The 20100-nt window shown below is 39.1% G+C and overlaps 1 protein-coding gene across 1 annotated transcript; it reads left to right on the top strand.

The window, feature by feature from the left end:
* Positions 1–173: 173 nt before the first annotated feature.
* On the top strand, positions 174–10447 carry zc3h12b (zinc finger CCCH-type containing 12B). The gene is made up of 6 exons (XM_080749845.1): positions 174–250; positions 4051–4851; positions 5804–5943; positions 7746–7980; positions 8110–8216; positions 8615–10447. The coding sequence occupies exons 2-6, from the start codon at positions 4217–4219 to the stop codon at positions 10036–10038; spliced, it is 2541 nt and encodes an 846-aa protein (XP_080605971.1). The 5' UTR covers positions 174–250; positions 4051–4216; the 3' UTR covers positions 10039–10447.
* Positions 10448–20100: the final 9653 nt, after the last annotated feature.

Genomic DNA, 20100 nt, shown 5'->3' with positions numbered 1-20100 from the left:
AAAAGTATTGGAAATTGGAAATACTCAAGTGAAGTACAAATAGGCTACCTCAAAATTGTACTTAGGTTAAGTACAGTACTTGAATAAATAGTTACTTTACACCACCACTGGTTTTGGATTCATTTTTTCGCAGCTTAGCTCGCGCGTTTCTATCTCACTACTCTGGCAACCCCGGTCAAACTGCGACAGCAGCACAAATGGCAGCAGTGTAACGTTTGTCGCGGAGGGGAAGCACGATGACAGCAACAAGGTAAGATCTGCACCGTTACAAATCATAAGTGTGCTTTGGATTTAGTATACGCGTTCCTGGTGACTATTGGGTTAGAATCGGGGTTTTTGCCATTTGTGGGGAACTGAAACCCTCAATACACTTTAACTCAAGTTAAAGTCACTGCGAGATTGCCGATAATAACGTTAGCACAGGCTAACTAGCCAACGTTAAAGAGCTAAATAACATTATCAATGTCAATGTGTTACCTTTTGGATATCGAAAGTCAGCTGTTAAGTTGGTCGTAGCTAATGGCTATATAGCTAGCTTACCTTAACTGTTATAGTAGATGGAGTGGCCTGACTATAGCTAGTGGAATAGGCGCACTAACTAACATGTATGGCTGTGATTCAAAGGGAAACGCAGATCTAGGAAGGATCATTTATTTGCTTAACTGGTGGCTAACTAAATTGGCTAGCTAACTGTTATGTGTTATGTCCAGGGCCTATAGAGAGATGTCAAGACAATTATCTATAGTCTCATCCCACAAATATTGAAACGCAAGAAAAAGTGTATTAACCCCAATGGGTTGATATTCTGCGGACATCACTTGCAGGTTATAGCAAACGTGATGTCCATGAACTTAGGATGCTGCTGTTGTGATATATGCTAAACCTCCGTCAGTTAATTTTGTGTCCATCGAATTTTAAGGGACTTTTCATCGGGGACGGGGTTCAATTGCGCATTGTCATGCAGTTTGTAGTAAGGTTATGAATCATAAAGGGTGACTCCATGGCTTTGAGAAGAACACAGACATTTATCTTTCTTCTGGGTTTCACTTGTGGTCTCAATTTATTTCAGCACAAAAGCCTATACAACAACACACACCACGTTAAGCATTTTAAACCATGTTTTGAGACAAATCTCTGACAAACGAAAATTGTGTTATCTACTTCACTTTTATATACTGACCAATATTCTACATTGGATGTTCATGTTACTTCGTTATTTCCCAGTTCTAGCAGCTGACTGTAGGTTTGAAAGGGACTACGAAGCCATGACTCGCATGAAATAAGCAAATCATCTGTTTAACATGAAGTGGGGTTGACTGTTTCATTGGACTCTGGGCAGCTCTACAGTGATGTCAGAACTTCTGAAGATTGTTATACAGCATAATGTCTGCACTCCACAAGTCACAATCAGATGCAGTAATAGAGGGACCCCAGTGGGTCCTCAGATTTATTACAAGAAGGTAATAATTGTGTGAAAGAAAATTCTAAATGTATTTTATACATTAATCACCTGAACCCCTGCTGAATAAATATTGATGAAAGTGCAGCATCATCACAATAATACATAAGAGGGACTCTGGAATGCTATTCTGTGAGACATTTACACTGGTGTGCTAATTTATTGCACTCAGCATTATGCTTACAATCGCAGAACACCAACATCTCATATAGCACTCTTGTGTACTATTATTGGTTAATAAATGTGTGTATAGGCAATTCAGATTGGATTTGGTGTTTGTTAATTCTGGTTGCATGAGTGGCTGGTTGCAGATTGAAGCATCACTACTGTAGCTGGGAAGTTGATTGTCTATTGAATATAAAAGGCATCAGAAACAACTTATCAAACAGTCTTGAGTTTGATCAGTTGTTTTTGTGAAATCTAACTTGGGCTACACACACACAATACATTCATTAAAGAAATAAACAGTATGAGCATCTCCGTCCAGCCAGAACTAGCCTGAGTAGCAAATGTATATAAACATTGTGTTCATGACACAGCACATAAAATGCATTATGCATGGTGCCCTAGTGTGTCAGGTAGGTTATAGTGAATCCACCTGCAAACAGTGTAAATGGACCAAGGGTTCATATTTTACACACATTAACAAAGTTACAACTAAAGTAAACTCTGAAAATATATCAGACACTTTATTCCTGATGACGTTCTCATTATGTTTGGTGTATCTGGCTACAAATTAAGCTAATTTTAACAATAAGAAATATGATTTATTGTGGGCAGCTGTGGCCTAAACGTTAGAGGAACGCCCTTGTTACTGAAAGGTTCGATTCCCTGGACCGGCAGGACATATCGGGGCGGGGAAGTGGATGGCCACCACTTACCCTCCACCACTGAAGTGCCGTTGAGCAAGGCACTGAGCCCCAGTATAAGACTTTGTGTGGGTGTGCTGTGCTGGTCAGCTCCCAGGTTGTAATGTGTGTCTGCTCTGCAGCTTTCCCTGGGTAAATAAGGACAACAACAAAAATCCCAACCTATATGAGTGGCTTACAACACTGTTCTTGCCTTGGACGACCGATTACTTTGAAGCTACGAACCAATATGCTTGTCTGTCATCTCATAACAAATTGTTGCCTAAGTGTCTAGTAACCCTTTTGTCTAGACTCTAAACGTCTTTTCACACAAGTACACAAAAAAGACCTGCACAATACAATAATTATAGAGAGTCGAGACACGCAACAGGCTAACCGTTTGTCAAATTTTAAATTGTTTAGTTGGCAAAGAAAAATATGAATTGGACACTTTATCCCATGTCCAGACAGGGGAGGGGGGTCAGCTGTACAAAGGGGGCTTAAGGGACCTGCTTCACTTGTTGCTATGAAACAGACCTGCACAAGCCTGTGCATGTGCAAAGATGGTGTTGAGAGGCCTTGCTGTGTCTAAGCACGTGAATGTGGAGGTGGAGGGAAAACGACTGGACTAGCTGTTCCTCATAGATGTGTCATGAAACTTGAACACGGCAGAAGGTTATGCTATTGTATATACAGTATAACAACACCTTTCTCAGCAATTTTGGTTTACAATGTTATATTTTTAAAGAATGTTATGTCTCTTCCTAGGAAATGGAACAGAGATTTGGAACAGTAATATTTGTGTGTGTGGGTGTGTGTGTGTGTGTGTGTGTGTGTGTGTGTGTGTGTGTGTGCACGCACACATGCATGTGCTGGTCAGTATACCACCATCAGAACCCAAAATCCGGTAAATTTTGGTTTGCACGATTGCTGGTTCCAGAGTTTTGGCATGGAGTTTTTCTGTAGGCCAAAATGTTCTGCATTTACTGGCTGCCTAGAGAGATGATGAGCTGTTTGTGTTAGTCGTGACTGGTAAAAGGGAGTTAGCTGATGACAGGGCTGTGTTGCTAGGCAACGCATGTAATGGGCTGAGCCTCTTGAAGATAGAATGGTCGTATTTTACTTGCAGGCTGGGGGAAAGTAGAGCTTGGGTTTCCCAATGGTGAATCCAGCTATTAGTCACACAGAAGTTTTATTACACATTTTTTACATATGAACAAATTCAAGTATGTAGTCTGATTGTTATTATTTCGTTTTCAAAATGTAAAAAATAAAGAATTGTGGCATGCATACTATCAGGAAGGACACAAGGAAATGATGTGTATGAATAATAGTTCTGTAGGCTTAAAATAAGGTTTTAAGAACTTCAATTTGGTTCTCCTATTAAACCTAATAATACCTGAAAACTGGTTTTCAGCCCTCAGAGAATTGGCAGGCATCATGTTTCAGTAGACAAAGGGTGCATATCATTTATTTCTCAGTTATTTCAAGTTCAACTTCTGTATCTTTTTAGAACACATTATTGTAGCTACTATTCTTTTCACTTACTTTGAGTAATGTAGAAATTATACAAAAAAGCAAAATTGTGATCTGTTCTGTACTTCTGTTGCAAGCTTGAAATTAATGCAACAGATTTCCATTACGTTATCTTTTCCAGTTTAATGAAACCAGACCATATAAAAACGTTTGCTTTGAGTGTGGGTCTATATTGCTAATTGGTATTTCTGTGTTTTGTACTTTCAGGTTTACGTAGTGTTTTTAATTTGTCCGCTCACAGAGGAGAGACCACATCACTTTGACCCTACGCAGGCTGCCTGTAGTGCTGAAGTCAACAAGTGAACATGACACCTGGGCTGCTGTGGAGTTGAAGAATCATGTGGTGGAAATCTCAGGTGGCAATGCAAACGTGATGTCAACATGGTCCATTGTGGAGCGCCTCAAAATGGAAAAACGCCCATGCAGGGAGGAGGCCATTGACTCGAGTGAGGCCCAGCATGCCAGTGGTGACTCGGAGGATGACAGCAGCTCGGATAGTGAGTCGGAAGAACAGGCACGGCAGCGGCTGCAGGTGAGCGACAGCGGCTATAGGAGTGGGGAGCCCTTTGCTGCGACAAAACCTCACCGGCAGCTCTGCCGCTCTCCATGCCTTGACCGTCCCAGCTTCTCCCAGACTAGCACTGTGCATGTCGACGATTCAAACGATGGACCGGGGACCAATCGCTGGCATGCCAGTGATCGGGACTACCAAACCAAAATGGACTTTGCCTTGAAGTTGGGATACTCAGGGGAACAGGTAGAGGCTGTGCTTAACAAGCTGGGGGCTGCTGCTCTCATTAATGATATTCTTGCTGAGTTGGTGAGGCTAGGTAACAAGATGGAGCCTGAAATTCAAGCCAGCATCGGTACAGCCACAGCATCATCTTGGACGGGGACCCCCTGTGTTAAAGAGGTGGTTAGTCCAGAAGCATCACTGGAAGAAGAACCTGTGGAAATGTATGACAACCTCAGGCCCATCGTCATTGATGCGTCAAATGTGGCGATGAGGTAAGACACTAACATCATGCACAATCATACTTAAAGTGATAGTTCACCTATTTTTGACATAAAGCTGTGTGAAATACTTGCCATTAAAATAGTGGTTAAAATGTATTAATTGATTACCAGAGTCCCGTGGTCAGAGTTCTGGTCAGTTTTAGATGAATATTAAGTAGTTCCAATGGGGTGGGGGCCCTTTGGCGTGGCCCAATCATTGAAAATAGATTAATCCACAAAACTAGCGTCATTTGTATTGTTGACCTATTTCTACCATATAGAGCGAGGTTTCGTTCTGTTCAGCTGCCTGCAAAGCACCTTGTTTTGGGGAAATACGTTGCAGCGGCGTAGTGATACTGGACACAAAAAATAGTACCATGTGACAGAGGGGTCAAAGTTGAACGAAAGTTGGTCTATTTGGTAGAAATACCGTAGGTCAACAATACAAATGAAGCTAATTTTGTGGATTCATCTATTTTTAATGATTGGGCCATGAGCCCCAGCCAAATCACCGGAACTACTTTATATTCATCTAAAACTGACCAGAACTCTGACCACAGGACTCTGGTAATGAATTAATACATTTGTAACCACTATTTTAATGGCAAGTATTTCACACAGCTTCATGTCAAAAATAGGTGAACTATCACTTTAAGTCTTTACTTCAGCTGTATTGGAGTAGGCTATTTGACACTTCTTTTAACACATCTTCTTTTCAGCAGACCTTTACCAATTGGTATTGTGTGGATGGATGTTCTTTAAAGTAGTCGCTCAGCCCACTCTGGTGGTACCAAAAATAAATATGCCAAAGGGAGCTACAGTGTGCAAACTTTTATTTTTGTTTCTCAACTTAAGTTTTGTCGTTTGACGTTCAGCACCTACCTGGAAAATGGATTTGATCCTCATTATATGTTCTTCAAAGTAGACAATGTACCTGTTGGTTTTGTGTTGCTTTGTTTTGTAGCCATGGAAACAAAGAAGTGTTCTCTTGCCGTGGTATACAATTGGCTGTGGAATGGTTCAGGGAGAAGGGACACAAAGACATCACTGTGTTTGTCCCGGCCTGGAGGAAAGAGCAGTCAAGGCCTGATGCCCCTATCACAGGTAGTAAAGCAAAGTTGTTTTTTCCTAAAGAAATTCTGTGCAACCATCACACTCAATTCACACCAGCAGCGCCACCACGCCGGCACGTTCTGATTGAGCATTTACGGACACAAGCGTCTCAATGCTTTTCTACAGCAAAAAGCGTAGCATCATAAGTTGAGAAAACATCAACTTTTACACTTGAGCACAGAGTGTCAAACCAATTGGACTGTGCAGTGCTCTGAATAGGAGCAGGCGTAAATAAAGCTCCTATAAAGCCGTATTTACGTAAATACTGAACTATTATTTTGCATCAAAAGTTATGCACATAATGTAGGTAAAATAATTGGTCACTCTATTATGTAAATTACTGACACCAGTTTTAATTTTGTCGACTAAAACTATGACGAAAATGTTTGACTACCTTTTTTCACTGACAAACTAACTCAAAACGTAATAGAAACTAAGCTATCGTGACTAAAACTAAGACTAAATATAATGACAATTTCGTCAACAAATAGCCTAAAAACTAGATAAAAATGTTAGGGAGGGACTAGTGGAGAAGAGATCCAGGAGAACTAAAAGACAAAAAAAACATTTTATGTTTGCTTGTCTGTGCTCGGGTGTTGCGCTAAAAATAACACATCTAGCGCGCCACGTTGCCGTGTCATGGTCAAGTTATGAATATGGAATGTGTTTTGGCTTGTTTACATAGACAGGAGACTGATGTGACATGGACGCACAGTCGCACACTCATTGTAGGCTACACGCAGATCCAATGGTTCTGCTGGCTACACAGTGGGGTTTGAAAGACTGCCGGGCGGTGTGTGCCGTTTGGTCATTATCGCTTTAAACATTGATCAGTTTTGTAAACATTTTAAATATTTCAACTCGATTTCAACTTGTTGTTTGCAATCGAGCAATATCAGGGTAAAAATAGTTTTGTCCCCTGATCGCACCAGTAGTGAGTTTATTGCGTCCTTTTTTAGAATTTGATTATTTTTTGTTGTTATTTGTCTGACGGCACATAGGCACTCATTATACTATGACTAAGCCTAATCCTAACCTTAACCCCAAAAAGTATGCTTAACCCTAACATCCCACTACTCTAATATTTGTCTGACTATTTGGGACGTCAGAATAATGGACTGACTATTGTGCATCCCCTGTATTCAACATCACTGTGATTGTAAATAACCTGTTCATTTTAGCCAATAAATAGGTCATTAGTTGCTCAATATTTATTCAATTTACATCTACAGCTGCTTATTTGAATATTTTTCAAAACTCACTAATGCCACACAGTCCATTTCATCTCCTCGGTAGCAGACACACATATGTTGACACATGGTGACAGGCTGTCACTCATAACCTCGGACATGCTTAATTTATTTGTATTTAGCGCTGTGAAGTGAACTAGCATAGACACTGCTGGGGTCTCAGTATTATAATCGTACCATTTGTATGAGCTATATGAGAGAGAAAAAGCCCTGTTTGTGTTTCAGTGAGATTGCACACGGTGTACAAAAAATAAATCACTATGCCCTCAACACTGATAATTGAAAATGAAAATATGATAAATAATATAAATTGTTTAAAAGATTTTCCTCATACAAAACTGTGCTGCCCTAGCAGTGCTTCACACTCGTTCTGTTTTTCACAGTGACTGTCATCAGTTCTCAAACTGGATGCATTGCACATTCATTAATTAGAAGTGCTTGTTTCTAATATGGGACACACACTGGGGGAGGGTGGGGGCATACGTTATAAAACATGCTACTCAGACTGGGGATGTAATAAACCTGTTGAAAAATCTCTTACAGATCAAGAGATTTTACGCAAGTTGGAAAAAGAGAAGATTCTGGTGTTCACCCCATCTCGAAGAGTTCAGGGAAGGAGAGTGGTTTGCTATGATGATCGCTTCATAGTGAAGCTGGCTTGTGATTCTGATGGAATTATTGTATCAAATGACAACTACAGGGACTTGCAAAATGAGAAACCAGAGTGGAAGAAATTCATTGAGGAGCGGCTGCTTATGTACTCATTTGTCAATGACAAGTAAGCAATCATAGTTCATTACGTTCAAGCCTCGGTTTTAAAATTATAACAAATTGTTTGAAATTCCTTAAATTAAGAAGCTGGCATTTAAGAGATGTAAATGTTTTTTTTGTTTTTTTCTTTTTTTAGGTTCATGCCCCCTGATGATCCTTTAGGAAGACATGGTCCAAACTTAGAGAATTTCCTCCGTAGACGTCCCGTTGTTCCAGAGCACAAAAAACAACCCTGCCCCTATGGTAAGTTAATTTAATAACCTGCCATTTGTCATTTTAACTATTTGTTACTTGAGGTTAATAACTCATTTACTGCCACCATTAAACTTCGACTTTAGCAGTTCCCTGCCACGCTCTTTTATGTTTTTCTTACCTTCTTAAAGTGGTCGTGGGTTGTTGTTTTTTTCTTTTTTTTTTTTTTCTTTTTTTTTTATGTCCGCTTGAACCTGTTTCTGGTTCAAACTGAATGCGCTACTTTTTGAGCAGATCAGCACCAGCGTGATTTTCGATTAAATAAAATAAAACAAATATCTCGGGAATCTCAGGCGTGGCAGCCTGGACCAACAGCAATATCTCGGGAATCTCGGGTTGGGGCAGTCAATGAGTGGGTTAATTAGTTTTACTCTTTTCTTTTTAAACAGGGAAAAAGTGCACATATGGACACAAGTGTAAGTACTACCATCCAGAACGTGTGAACCAGCCTCAGCGCTCTGTGGCTGATGAGCTGCGGGCCTTTGCTAAGTTGTCTGCAGTGAAGACGATGAGTGAAGGGGCATTGGCCAAGTGTGGTGCTGGCCAAGCGGGCGTAAAGGGGGACAGCAGCTCTGAGGCTAAACGTGTGACACCCAAACGCCAGTCTGACCCCAGCATTCGCTCAGTGGTCTGTGAGCCAGAGGAGGCACCGTCCGTTAGGAAGCCTGAGACAAATTCTGTGCCTTCCCTTGTGTCAGCTCTCAGTGTGCCCACCATGCAGCCTAGCAAGAGCCATGCAGCGGGGGCCTTGAATACTAGATCAGCCAGCAGCCCAGTGCCAGGATCAATGCAATTCTTACAGAATTCTCTGGAGCACATGTCCAGTGTACATTACCCTCCCATTTTGGTTACCAACAGCCATGGCGCCTCTATCACGTACAACGAACAGTTTCCCAAGTATGACTCCCAAGTGAGTGACCATGGATATTACTCTCTGCATAGTGACTTTTCAAATATGAGCATGAGCAGCATGCATGTTGACAGTTTCTGTAGCATGGAGCACGAGCATGGTGTGTACCACAGAAATCCTAGCCGTTGTCATGAATCTTGCCTGAGCCATTCAAATAGTGACTCATTTTCCTCTTATGGAGATCAGTACTCAAGCTCTATGGAGAGTAGCCTAGAGGAGAGCATTAAGGGGCAGCAGCAATCTTCGGCACAGGCAAGGATTCAAGCTTTCTCCCGTGGTTTTCATCGTGAAGCACTGGCCAGGGTTCAGAGTTATGGACCTGAGGAACCTAAGCAGGGCCAACGTAAACAGCCCATAGCTCATCTTGCACCACATATCCAGCACACTGCAGTAGGAGCGAGGTCCAGCTGCCCTGGAGACTATCCCTTGACACAGAATGTCCTTCCACCTTTATCCTCACAGCCCACACGCTCTCTTGGCATGACACGCATGGACAGCATATCAGATTCAAGATTATATGAGAGCAACCCTATGAAACAGAGGCGACCTCCACTGTGCCGCGAGCAACATGCGAGTTGGGACCCCCTGCCATGTGGCAATGAATCCTATGGATATCACTCGTACCCACTTAGTAACAGCCTGGTGCCATGTTGCGAAAGGGTGATGGTCCGTAGCATGCCTGACAAAATGGAGCAAATTTGGAACTCACCATGGGAGAATGCATCTGTTTCTGAACATCAAGAACGACACGTCATCCCCGAACACCAGTATCAAACATATCGTAACCTTTGCAACATTTTTCCTGCTTATGTTGTACACTCTGTCATGGAGAAGAACCCTCATTTGACAGATCCACAGCAACTTGCTGCTGTAATTGTTGCGAAGCTTAGGTCTTGTCATTGAACCATTAACAGAATCTCAAACATGCTGAGATTCAGCAAGTAAGGAATGGTACAATATTTCAATGGTAGACATAATGAGTTGTCACCTGTTACCACTCTGGCTGTTTAAGCCAGAGGTATTTAGATAAGGACCTATATGGCAACTTTAGGCACTTGTTTGATGTTGGCTGTATGCACAACATCTCATGCCCTCAGGAGTTGATCTTTTTTATGTCTGGTGAGTGGCACTGAGCATTTTGATTTAAAATCATTAAGTCAACATATTAGTAAACTGTCCTCAGTAAATTAAGTCGAAATCTTAGATATTTCACACATAAAATCTATTCTTATTAAATGTGGTGCATTTGATACAAGATAATGGGATTTTAAACCGGATTCATAACTCATTAATAATACCTAACCTGAGCAAGTGCTTCATAGCAGCTCTGTAATGTATTCCTTAACACTCAATCTTTACATAAGGTTTCATGATATATTTTTGTAATATCTATGTCATTTTTAAGATGCAAGATTATGGCTATACAAATGGGAAAACAAAAACAATACTCCAGATCAATACAGAATCTCTAGTGCAGTATTATTTGTCAAGGCCCAAGCTTACACCATGGCCTCTCTATCACGCACAACTAACTAAACTAACAAAACTTTAACTAATTTATGAGAATTAATATATATATTTTACATAGCTCTTGTTCAGGTTATTATCAATGTATTATGAATTAGTTCTAAAGTGTTACCGGTACACTTTTAACTAGATATATTTGCGTAGGTCTGCCACTGCTGTAAATAATATTTGTGACTTTTTTTGTGCAGTGATTTTTCTGAGACAAGTCAGTGGGAGGTAAGTGCATACCTCAGAGCATGAACTTTGACATTTAATGGCCTTATATCTGAATGACCTCACGCTTTAATCATTGTCTAATGGAATTCAATGAAAACCTTTGTCATTGAAACCTCCTCCTTTGAAATGTAAAGCACTAGCTCAGTGTCTAAAGAGATATATTTTCTCAGTCTCACTTCACAAACTATTTTGGTAGAAATTTTAGTGCACATAACAAGCCCAAAAGAGATTTGACTTGTATACCTGTGCACACATCTATGTACATATAATTCACACAATAAGCCATGATTTCAAAGACATTTATAAGCTGCTAAATGATGCCAAAAAAGAGAATTGTAACGCGTCAGTATTCTACAGAACTCTTGCATTTAAATCAGAAGATTGATTGGATTAACATAGAAACTTTGCATCAGTGTTAGGGGAAGTTACTGTTGGCTGATTTCACTATACAGTAGATACTACATTTAGGATTTTCTATTTTATATAAATATATCTATATCTGTCAAATTTGTTTTGATAATGCTTTCTACTATCAAAAGTGTAAGACAGGTATGTGCTTCAAAAAATATATTGCAGTTATTATCTCTAAGATATAAGAGGGGTTGAGCGGGTTTTAAAGTGAGAGTGAAGTGCCAAGGTGTTTCATATAATCTTTCTGGAGCCTGAAGTCTTAGTAGGGCCTGATTTTGCCAACATAGTATAGAACTGCAGAAAGAGAGAATTGCATTGGACTCAGCAAGACCCAAGGAATGCACTGACAAAACTGTTAATACCAATTCAGTTGCACCTTTTATTTATTTATTGCACAGCTTTTGGGTCAGTGATTTTTGTGTACAGGGGTTGATAAGACAATGCATTTATGGTGCAAATGGACATTTCCTACTCCTAGGTAGATGTGACCCAAGAAAGTAAGTTGTTTCTGCGACTTGCAGTTCTGATTCTAACATGGGTCGTTTTACTGTAGCACCTAAATGAGGCCAATTGGTGTATTTTATTTTTCTAGTGGCTGAGACATTGAACCTACCTTGGTTTGGTAACTATAACTTTTACCATTTAAGAATCTTTGGTCCAAAAGCGGAGGGCGTGTAAAATGTTGGTGTTTAAATATTAACTATCTCAAAAGACGTAAAGAAAAATACAAGCACATGACAGCGGTTGTTTTGACACAGGGCAAAATATTTTTTGACTAATAATAAATAGGTGCAATAACAGCAGATGGGTCGTCTGAAGGCTTCCACATTAATGATCACCATTAAAATGGACAAGTAATAGTTTTTTATACGTACGTGGGGCATCAGTTTGACAGACAAGTTGCTAGATTCCCAGTTGTAACCTTAAGGCTTGGGAATGTGTTAGATATGATAATAGCCCTTATAAAAAGACTTAAGAATTAACAATTTAAATATTTTTCAACATTATATGGAGTAAATCGGAAAATAAAAGCAGCAGAGAAAATGTCAGGATATCCTCTCAGGGGCCTCTCAGTTTTCTAACTATCTTTATCATTCAGAAACCAGAAATTACCAGCTATAGACAACTCTGATTTGGCAGATATATTTAGTGAAAATCCTTTACGTAGTACATTTAAGTTGGTAATTGTAACTTGGACATGCTTTGTGTGTATGTACTTGCCCTGAACTTTGAGATTGAGCATATAAGGCTATTAGATTGGCTTTACTTGGTGCAACTTTAATATAACTTTAGTTTAAGAAAATATGTTATATATAATTTATAAAATATAATCTTTGAAAGATAAATTAGCTGTGTTAATTGTTTAAGGAAATTATAAATCAAATTATACCCAATTACCCATACATAATGACAGAATTATGCTAAACATAATTTGGTAGTATTATTCTAGATGATAGATTTGACACATTGATTTAGGCTAAATATTAGATTTCTCTGTTCTGCCTCTGTTGTCTGCTGTATGAGAAATATTTTACAGTCATTCTATTCATTAGGGAATATTACCATGCCACTTACAGTCTAACTGTATCACGTCATGACAATTTAAATTCATCTCAATCAAAGTTGCACCATGTAAAAGTAGCCTTGCCAGGTTAACATTTTATTTGCATTTAAAGGGTAATACCACTGAATTTCAGGACTCAGGTTTGGTATTCCTAACCCCTAAGACAGTTGAGGTAGCCTATATTACTGAACACAAATGCCTTGTATTGAAATGTGACAGACATTTGGCGCTGTTATATCATACCCATATACTGTACTGTATATATAGCTCCACTGAGAATCAACTACAAAAATATACTAGGTGATCGTTAATGGTTAAGCTAAGTAAGGATCCGTTTTAGCTACTTTAAAGTGAAAGTTAACACTGTTGTAAAAGTGTAGACTGTAATTCTATTTTACGATCTACACTGTTGGAAGGCTATTTAGGAATAGGAAGGCTGTTGTTTATTGTCAATGGAGCAGCACCGGGCACAACCACATCTTGATGACATAACATTGATTATCTATCGGAGGAAACATTTTTAAACTGAGTGTGGTTTTACCTTTTAAGCCTGGCCTGGTCTCATTGGGTGTTTTTGTAAAATGTGTCTTTCCTTTTATGGCTGGAGGACAACCAATGTCAAATAACATGTGTAAAGAGAATTCAACTATGTATTTGAATGTCATTTGCCCAAATGAATTTTGGGCATAGCTGACTTTGTTTTTCATGAAATAAGACAAGGCCACATTAGGCCTTGTCTCTTCGTGAGAAGGTACAGAAAACTGCCTAAATGTTTCTTACTGTGAAACAATCAGATTGCAAGGCTGCTGTCAAGGTTGTTTCTGACATCTGGCTTAAAGTTTGCGTGCCATATTTTTTTTTTACCCGCATTCCCTTGAGAATGTTTAACTTTAAATGACTGCTAAAGAAACATATTCATGAGAAAAAAGAAGGGACAAAATACTTTAAAACTATTATATATAGGCTACAGTAAAATATATATAAATATAGAATACTTTCATAGTGTGGTGTGTGTGTGTGTGTGTGTGTGTGTGTGTGTGTGTGTGTGTGTGTGTGTGTGTGTGTGTGTGTGTGTGTGTGTGTGTGTGTGTGTGTGTGTGTGTGTGTGTGTGTGTGTGTGTGTGTGTGTGTGTGTGTGTGTGTGTGTGTGTGTGTGTGTGTGTGTGTGTGTGTGTGTTCCAGAAATGGTTGCTGATTTAGATGACCTCTATACTGAAATAGACTTATATTCAGTGAACATATTTATTTTTTTAGATTATTTATACTCGTTTCCCCCAAGTTATAACCATTTAGGAGCAGTCTATTGAATTGGTGAAATCAGAGTGCCTGTTTTGACTCTTTGGTATCATTGTACAATAATTGAAGCATCTGATTTGAATGGCGAAAAGTAACCAAATCCAGCCTATCACCACTCATTAATTGCAGTAACACTGACCATTTTCTTCCGGTATCAAAAGTTTGTCTCTACTAACCAAATCAAATAAGTAGTGCACACTTGACACCAAGTCCTGTCCATAGTTTGAGACTTTTTGGCTCCAATGATTTGAATTACTTTTGAAAGACCACTAAAGAAAAGCATTGTGATTTCACCTGGCTCATAGACAGTGTTATCACGTTTTATATGCTACATTTGCCCTCCTTTAAAGGTCTAAATGAAAGCAGGGATCGTGGCTCATATTCCCCATTTTACCTTTTTGAAGTGCCGCAAACAACTAAGCCACAAATGTCTAGAATTGACTTTTGCTTGTTGATACAAATTGTATCTATAACTTGATTGTAAAAATATGAAATGTATAGTATGATCATTTTATTTAAGGGGAAAAAAATCAATGCTATAATGTTTGTGACACTGTGTGTCACTGGGAGTAGCCCATTGGTATGTACTAATTCTTACTGGGTACAGTAATTTATTTACAGGGACATTTACATGCTACAGTATGTCTAAGTGCACAGATAACCTGTGTGCAGCTGTTAGCATGGTGTCCTACCTGTACAGTCATGTGTACATTTATAAGGGTATCTGTAAAAGTAAACCAAGTGAAATACCGAAAACAAAAGTTATGTGTTGTACGCTGTGCACCATGATTAAGTGCTATTTCCTCACTCAATTGCCACATGTCTGCTTTACAATATATTGGTAGTATTGTCAATATCTTTGAATATATTTCACCTAATAAAACATGCCAAAGTTATTGCTGGGTTGCATTATCAAGCATAATTGTCTGGGTTACAACTCATGACATGCTATATATGAATAGCACTTTTATTCTGAGATATGAAGGATGCTGCTCCACATAGTAACATGGTATAAAAGCTATGAATGCTCTTTTAAGTTAATTGAATGTTTGGTAGTTACATTCATGTAGAGTATAACCCTCTATTGTTAAAGCAGGTATGTCTTGAGTCTGTTCTTTTAAATGAACAGCATTTTAGCCTTTTCCTGTGAGCCTGGCTTTGTGGAAATAGTGATTAGTTATGACTGACTTTTTTTAATACTGAATCAACTTTAGGTCAGAGTCAGTTTGATGCTGACCAAAAAGCAAAGTGGTTTTGATGTGTAACTTGGTTGTAAAGGCAATTAGCTACGGTATAATAAATGTACACCAACTATTGCTAAAACATTGTGCACATTTTTGAGCTACAAAATCAGTACTTTTAAATGCAGTTATTCCATTGTATATTTTTGACAAGAATTATATTTGAAGTATACAGGAAAATAAGATTGTTTATTTAATGAGGATTGTGTGTAGAACACAACATTCAAGTCCTGTATAGATATTACACAGAGCCTTTGGGATGGAAAGGGTTGCGTCAATGGGGGCTCAAACACACTTCAGGTCATGTGCTTCAACAACATCGATTATGAGGATTCAATGTCTGGAAGTCGAACACCATTGTGTTTTTGATTTCTGAGAAAGCCATTGGAATCCTTTTGTTTCAGTAGAGAAAATTAACTGTACAGTAAATCAACTTGCAAACAGCAAAGACTTGAAAATTGTTGAGATAATAATCCAACACAGTGAACTTTGTTGTGCAGTTGTGTGTACAATAACCTCATTTTATAGGGGGAGAAAAAACTATACAGGTGTATATACACTCACTGTTAGTAGTTATGCGGTACTCATTGGCGATAGATGTATTCAGTTATTCACTATTCACTAACATGTATTGATAGACTGCATGTTAAGTCATTCATTCAGAGAGAGAGTGCAGATGCCAAGTGTCAGAATCGAACCTCTATTTTCTTTTTCATTCTTATGGATCTTTAGTTTGGTTCTCGACTCTTACCTGTACTTATTCGTTTCAATCTTAACTGCTATTGCTGCTATGACACCTGACACCTTTCCTCCCAGTAATGGTTTGTTATATAATATTGATATGTAAAGTTACATTTTGTGTCAAATTTATGTAGGCTTCACATTCTAAATATATGATCATGATATGGATCTTTCAAACTGTCATGAATTGTGTTTGTAAAAGAGTGATATAAAATGTTGTTACGAGCTGCAGAAGTATATTGTAATCCACACAGAATGGAAAAAGTACTTTTATAGACCAAAAATATACTACATAGATTATTTGAGTCTGATGTGGACTCAAACAAAATGTAAGTCTTAATGACAAAATGTGTTTCTTGTAATAAATAATGTATAATTATGTACTGTTCCTCTTATTTCACACAACCTAGCTATATTTTTCTATCCTGCTCTTATCCTAGCCTATTCTACACTTAAGGGCTGTTCACACTGAGCACTATAACTATGTGTATATATATGTTTTTTTTTTTACTTTGGTTAAACAGACAAGAGTTTGTCAAGGATTGTGGCCACAAGGAAGCCTGTCCAGGGTCCTGTGTATGCATTGACAAACAACCCACACAGCATTAAGGACCTTCTGTGCAGACACCACGCATGCACGTGTCTTTGTGTCACTCACTGAGACTCATTCACCAGTGCACGCGCACACATGACTCAAGGACAGAGGTTTATTCAGACATCACTTTAAAACACAGTACTTAAATAAGACATAACAGTAGATATGCTTTCAGCATACTCTCACTTTGCATGTATGGCTGGTGCCATACATGCTTCTCTGTGCTAACACCGGAACTGCCATGTATCCAAAACCTCATACAGACCGTTGGATTACACTTGAAGGTGATGGAATGAAACAGCTACATGGAGGGCCGGCAGTGTCAGGGGATACACAGGAATTCTAGTATTTATAATCATCAGACCCTAGTGTTCTCCATCAATAAATACAAAGGTCACTAGGAGGGGAAAAAAATAACAAATGATGCGTAGCTTGCAAGACTAGTTCAGGCAGAGGGGTTTACACACACGTGCAGCCTCTGTGGGAGATGTACTGTATGTGACATGCCAAGCAGCTGATTGGCCTACCTGATTCATTGCAGTGTTGCCACTGATGATTTATGTGCATTGTTTGCTCCCAGCACCACCAGTAGGCTCTGCTTTCCCTGAGGGTTCTGTTTCCCCTAGGGGGGTACTATTATAGATGTATATCTCCCTGCTCTTTAATGGTTTTCTGCTAATGTGCTGAGTAGGGAGGAAGAAGAGCCTGAACGCCAACATCAAATATAATATTCACACTTACATTTTATAAATAAAATGTTCTCAAGCTATTATTGGTCTCAATCTATTTGTGAGTTACATATCTGAAATGGATGTTAAGAAGTTCTAGTTATATGTTTTTCCTTTTGTTATGGCTATGTAAAAACAATAATTCCGGCTTGAGGCGTGGTGGAATTTCCCTTTAACAATAATAATGATTTGTTGGGTGAAAATATAAATACAAATAAATGTTTGTTCCACACAAGGGCTCAGTGGCCTGTGATATTCCATAGTCCATGCACACTATCTGCTGGTTAATTTGAGTAACTGCTCTCAGAGGCCATTTAAGTTACACTCAGGCATGAAAGTCCATAATATGGCTTCATGAAGAAGAAAATCTTGCTGAATTAATGACAGAAACGTTATGCTAGTTGGGTAATATTTTATTAAAGTAGGAGAAAGCACAAACCTAGAATGTAAAAATAAAGGGTCACTCAACAGGTCTTGGGCAGCCCTATAAGCATAGTCTACATTTAGTCTACATATTAGTCAATACTCATTATTATTATTGCAATATAAATCTGTATTTCCAGTGTACTAATCAAATATTTGTGATAGCTAACCACTGCAAAACTTTCAAGTAGAAGACCCTGCTTCACTGCCATTAAAGGGACTTTCAAAAAAAACGTTTGCTCATTTTAACATCTAATCAGGCTTTTGTGAACACCCTGGACAGTTTTTAATTTGCTTGATTCAATATTTAGATATTTGATATTCATTTTATCAGACACTCCCCATCCAGGGCCCATTCCTAACTTCAAACTCCATGATAAATTCATCAAAAACCATACGTGAGCTGGCTGTGCGTTTATTTTCATTATTTTTTAATATTGTTTGGGGAAAAAGGAAAACATATAATATAACAAATGGCCAGCTCACGTATTAGGAGGGTAATATGAGTCACCAGAAAAAAGACAGGTGTTTTTGATGAATTTATCATGGTTACAATGGGTTTGTATAGGAATGGGCCCTGGAGGAGGAGTGTCTGATAAAATGAATATCAAATACTCTAAATACTGAATAAAGCAAATTAAAAACTGTCCAGGGTGTTCACAAAAGCCTGAGTAGACGACAAAATGGCCAAAGGTTTTTTTAAAGTGGAATATCCCGCGTGTGTGTGCAGATTGTCAGATATGGAGCATAAAAACTGAACGTCGCATCTCCTCTGAACCTGGAGATGAAAGCAGACCTGCCCCAGACCACCTGAGAGTCACTCTGCATCAAGTGGTTATGGACTTACTGTGTTAGTAGACTGACTTTGTAATTGTGTTGATGTGGCTGTTAAAATCAAAGTCTGAGTCCATGACTAACCCACCACTAACCCCAGTTTGTTTGATTGAAGAATTAAGACAATTCTGCCATATCCAATTATAGTTTTTTTTCAGTGCATTTACTCAGTGTTTGTATTGGACCATAATACTCCCCATATGGTTATACTAATTTTTGTGTTGTATGTATATACTTTGTCTGTTTTATGTATAACTGTATAACATATTTGATTGTTTTCCATCATTTGAGCCATGTGGGAACATACATAGATGATGAACAGAAGAGGCCCCAGAACTCTGCATTTTACTTTTGCCCGCTAGCAGGGCCGGATTTACCATTGGGCAAGGGTGGGCACGTGCCCAGGGGCCTCAGGGGGGTGGGGGGCCTCCAAAAAAAAAAAAAGTAGGCATGATCGCGAAATTCCATGTTTAACCCCCATACCAACCCCATCTTTCAAACATGGCAGCCACGTTTGTTTACATTTCAAGAAAACATAATGGCTGCTAGCTCATGAATGCCTGAACGGATTTCCATTCGGATTTTTTTGTTTGAAAGCTGTGAACAGTGTGCACACATGTGGTGCATGATCTAGGCATGGGGGTGCATGATCCGTGCACTATTAATTACATGGAAGTCTATGGAGAGGGAGGTGGTGTGGAACTTGGAAGCCATTTTGAAAAGACCCTGAATGAGTTAATGATGACATTTTAAAGTATTGCTATCCAAATAAAGTGATATTTGTGTTTAGTTACTGTACATTTTGTTTTATTATGGTATTAACATTGAGAGCTTCTGCTCTGCTCGCCGCACTGCATGTAGTTGCTCTGAAAGCTTAGTGCAGTCTAAAGCCCGCCCACTCTATGTATCCGGTACTTCGCGTGTGCTTCGCGTATGCGGTACTTCGCGCGCGCACAAGGGCCTCTTTATTTCCCCTTGCCCAGGGGCCTCATGTCATATAAATCCGGCACTGCGCTCAGGTGTGTAATTACCTATACATAAAGTAGTCCCTGTCCTTTATTATTGTATTATATATTATTCTATTATATATCTTCTTTATTTCATATATTTATATTTTTTATTTTGTCCAATCTGTATGATAGAGTATTAATACCAGTAAGACGCAGTAAGGGCGAGAAGCGACCACGGGCGAGGTCGCACACATGGGCGCGTGCACATGGGCGCTTTGGCATGTATACCCTTCTGCTGAGCTGGTCGAGTCACACTGCGATGTCAGAATAGGTAATATGGAGTCTGTGAGGTCAGATGTAGAGGTATTGACCAGCTCCATATATGGAGATCTAGGTGATGATCCAGTCATCTCCATGTATGGATATCCAGGGTTTGATG

The sequence above is a fragment of the Nannobrachium achirus genome (genome assembly GCF_963921795.1).
Source record: "Nannobrachium achirus genome assembly, chromosome: 19".
NCBI lineage: Eukaryota > Metazoa > Chordata > Actinopteri > Myctophiformes > Myctophidae > Nannobrachium > Nannobrachium achirus.
The sequence above is the reverse complement of the archived record's forward strand: the minus strand, read 5'-3'. Positions and strand labels throughout refer to the sequence as shown.

Bases quoted from the DNA above. Each gene is read 5' to 3' on its own strand.
- zc3h12b (XM_080749845.1), top strand. From the start codon at position 4,217: ATGTCAACATGGTCCATTGTGGAGCGCCTCAAAATGGAAAAACGCCCA. The intron at 5,944-7,745 runs GTAGTAAAGCAA...AATCTCTTACAG, and splicing joins GCCTGATGCCCCTATCACAG to ATCAAGAGATTTTACGCAAG. The intron at 7,981-8,109 runs GTAAGCAATCAT...TTCTTTTTTTAG, and splicing joins TACTCATTTGTCAATGACAA to GTTCATGCCCCCTGATGATC.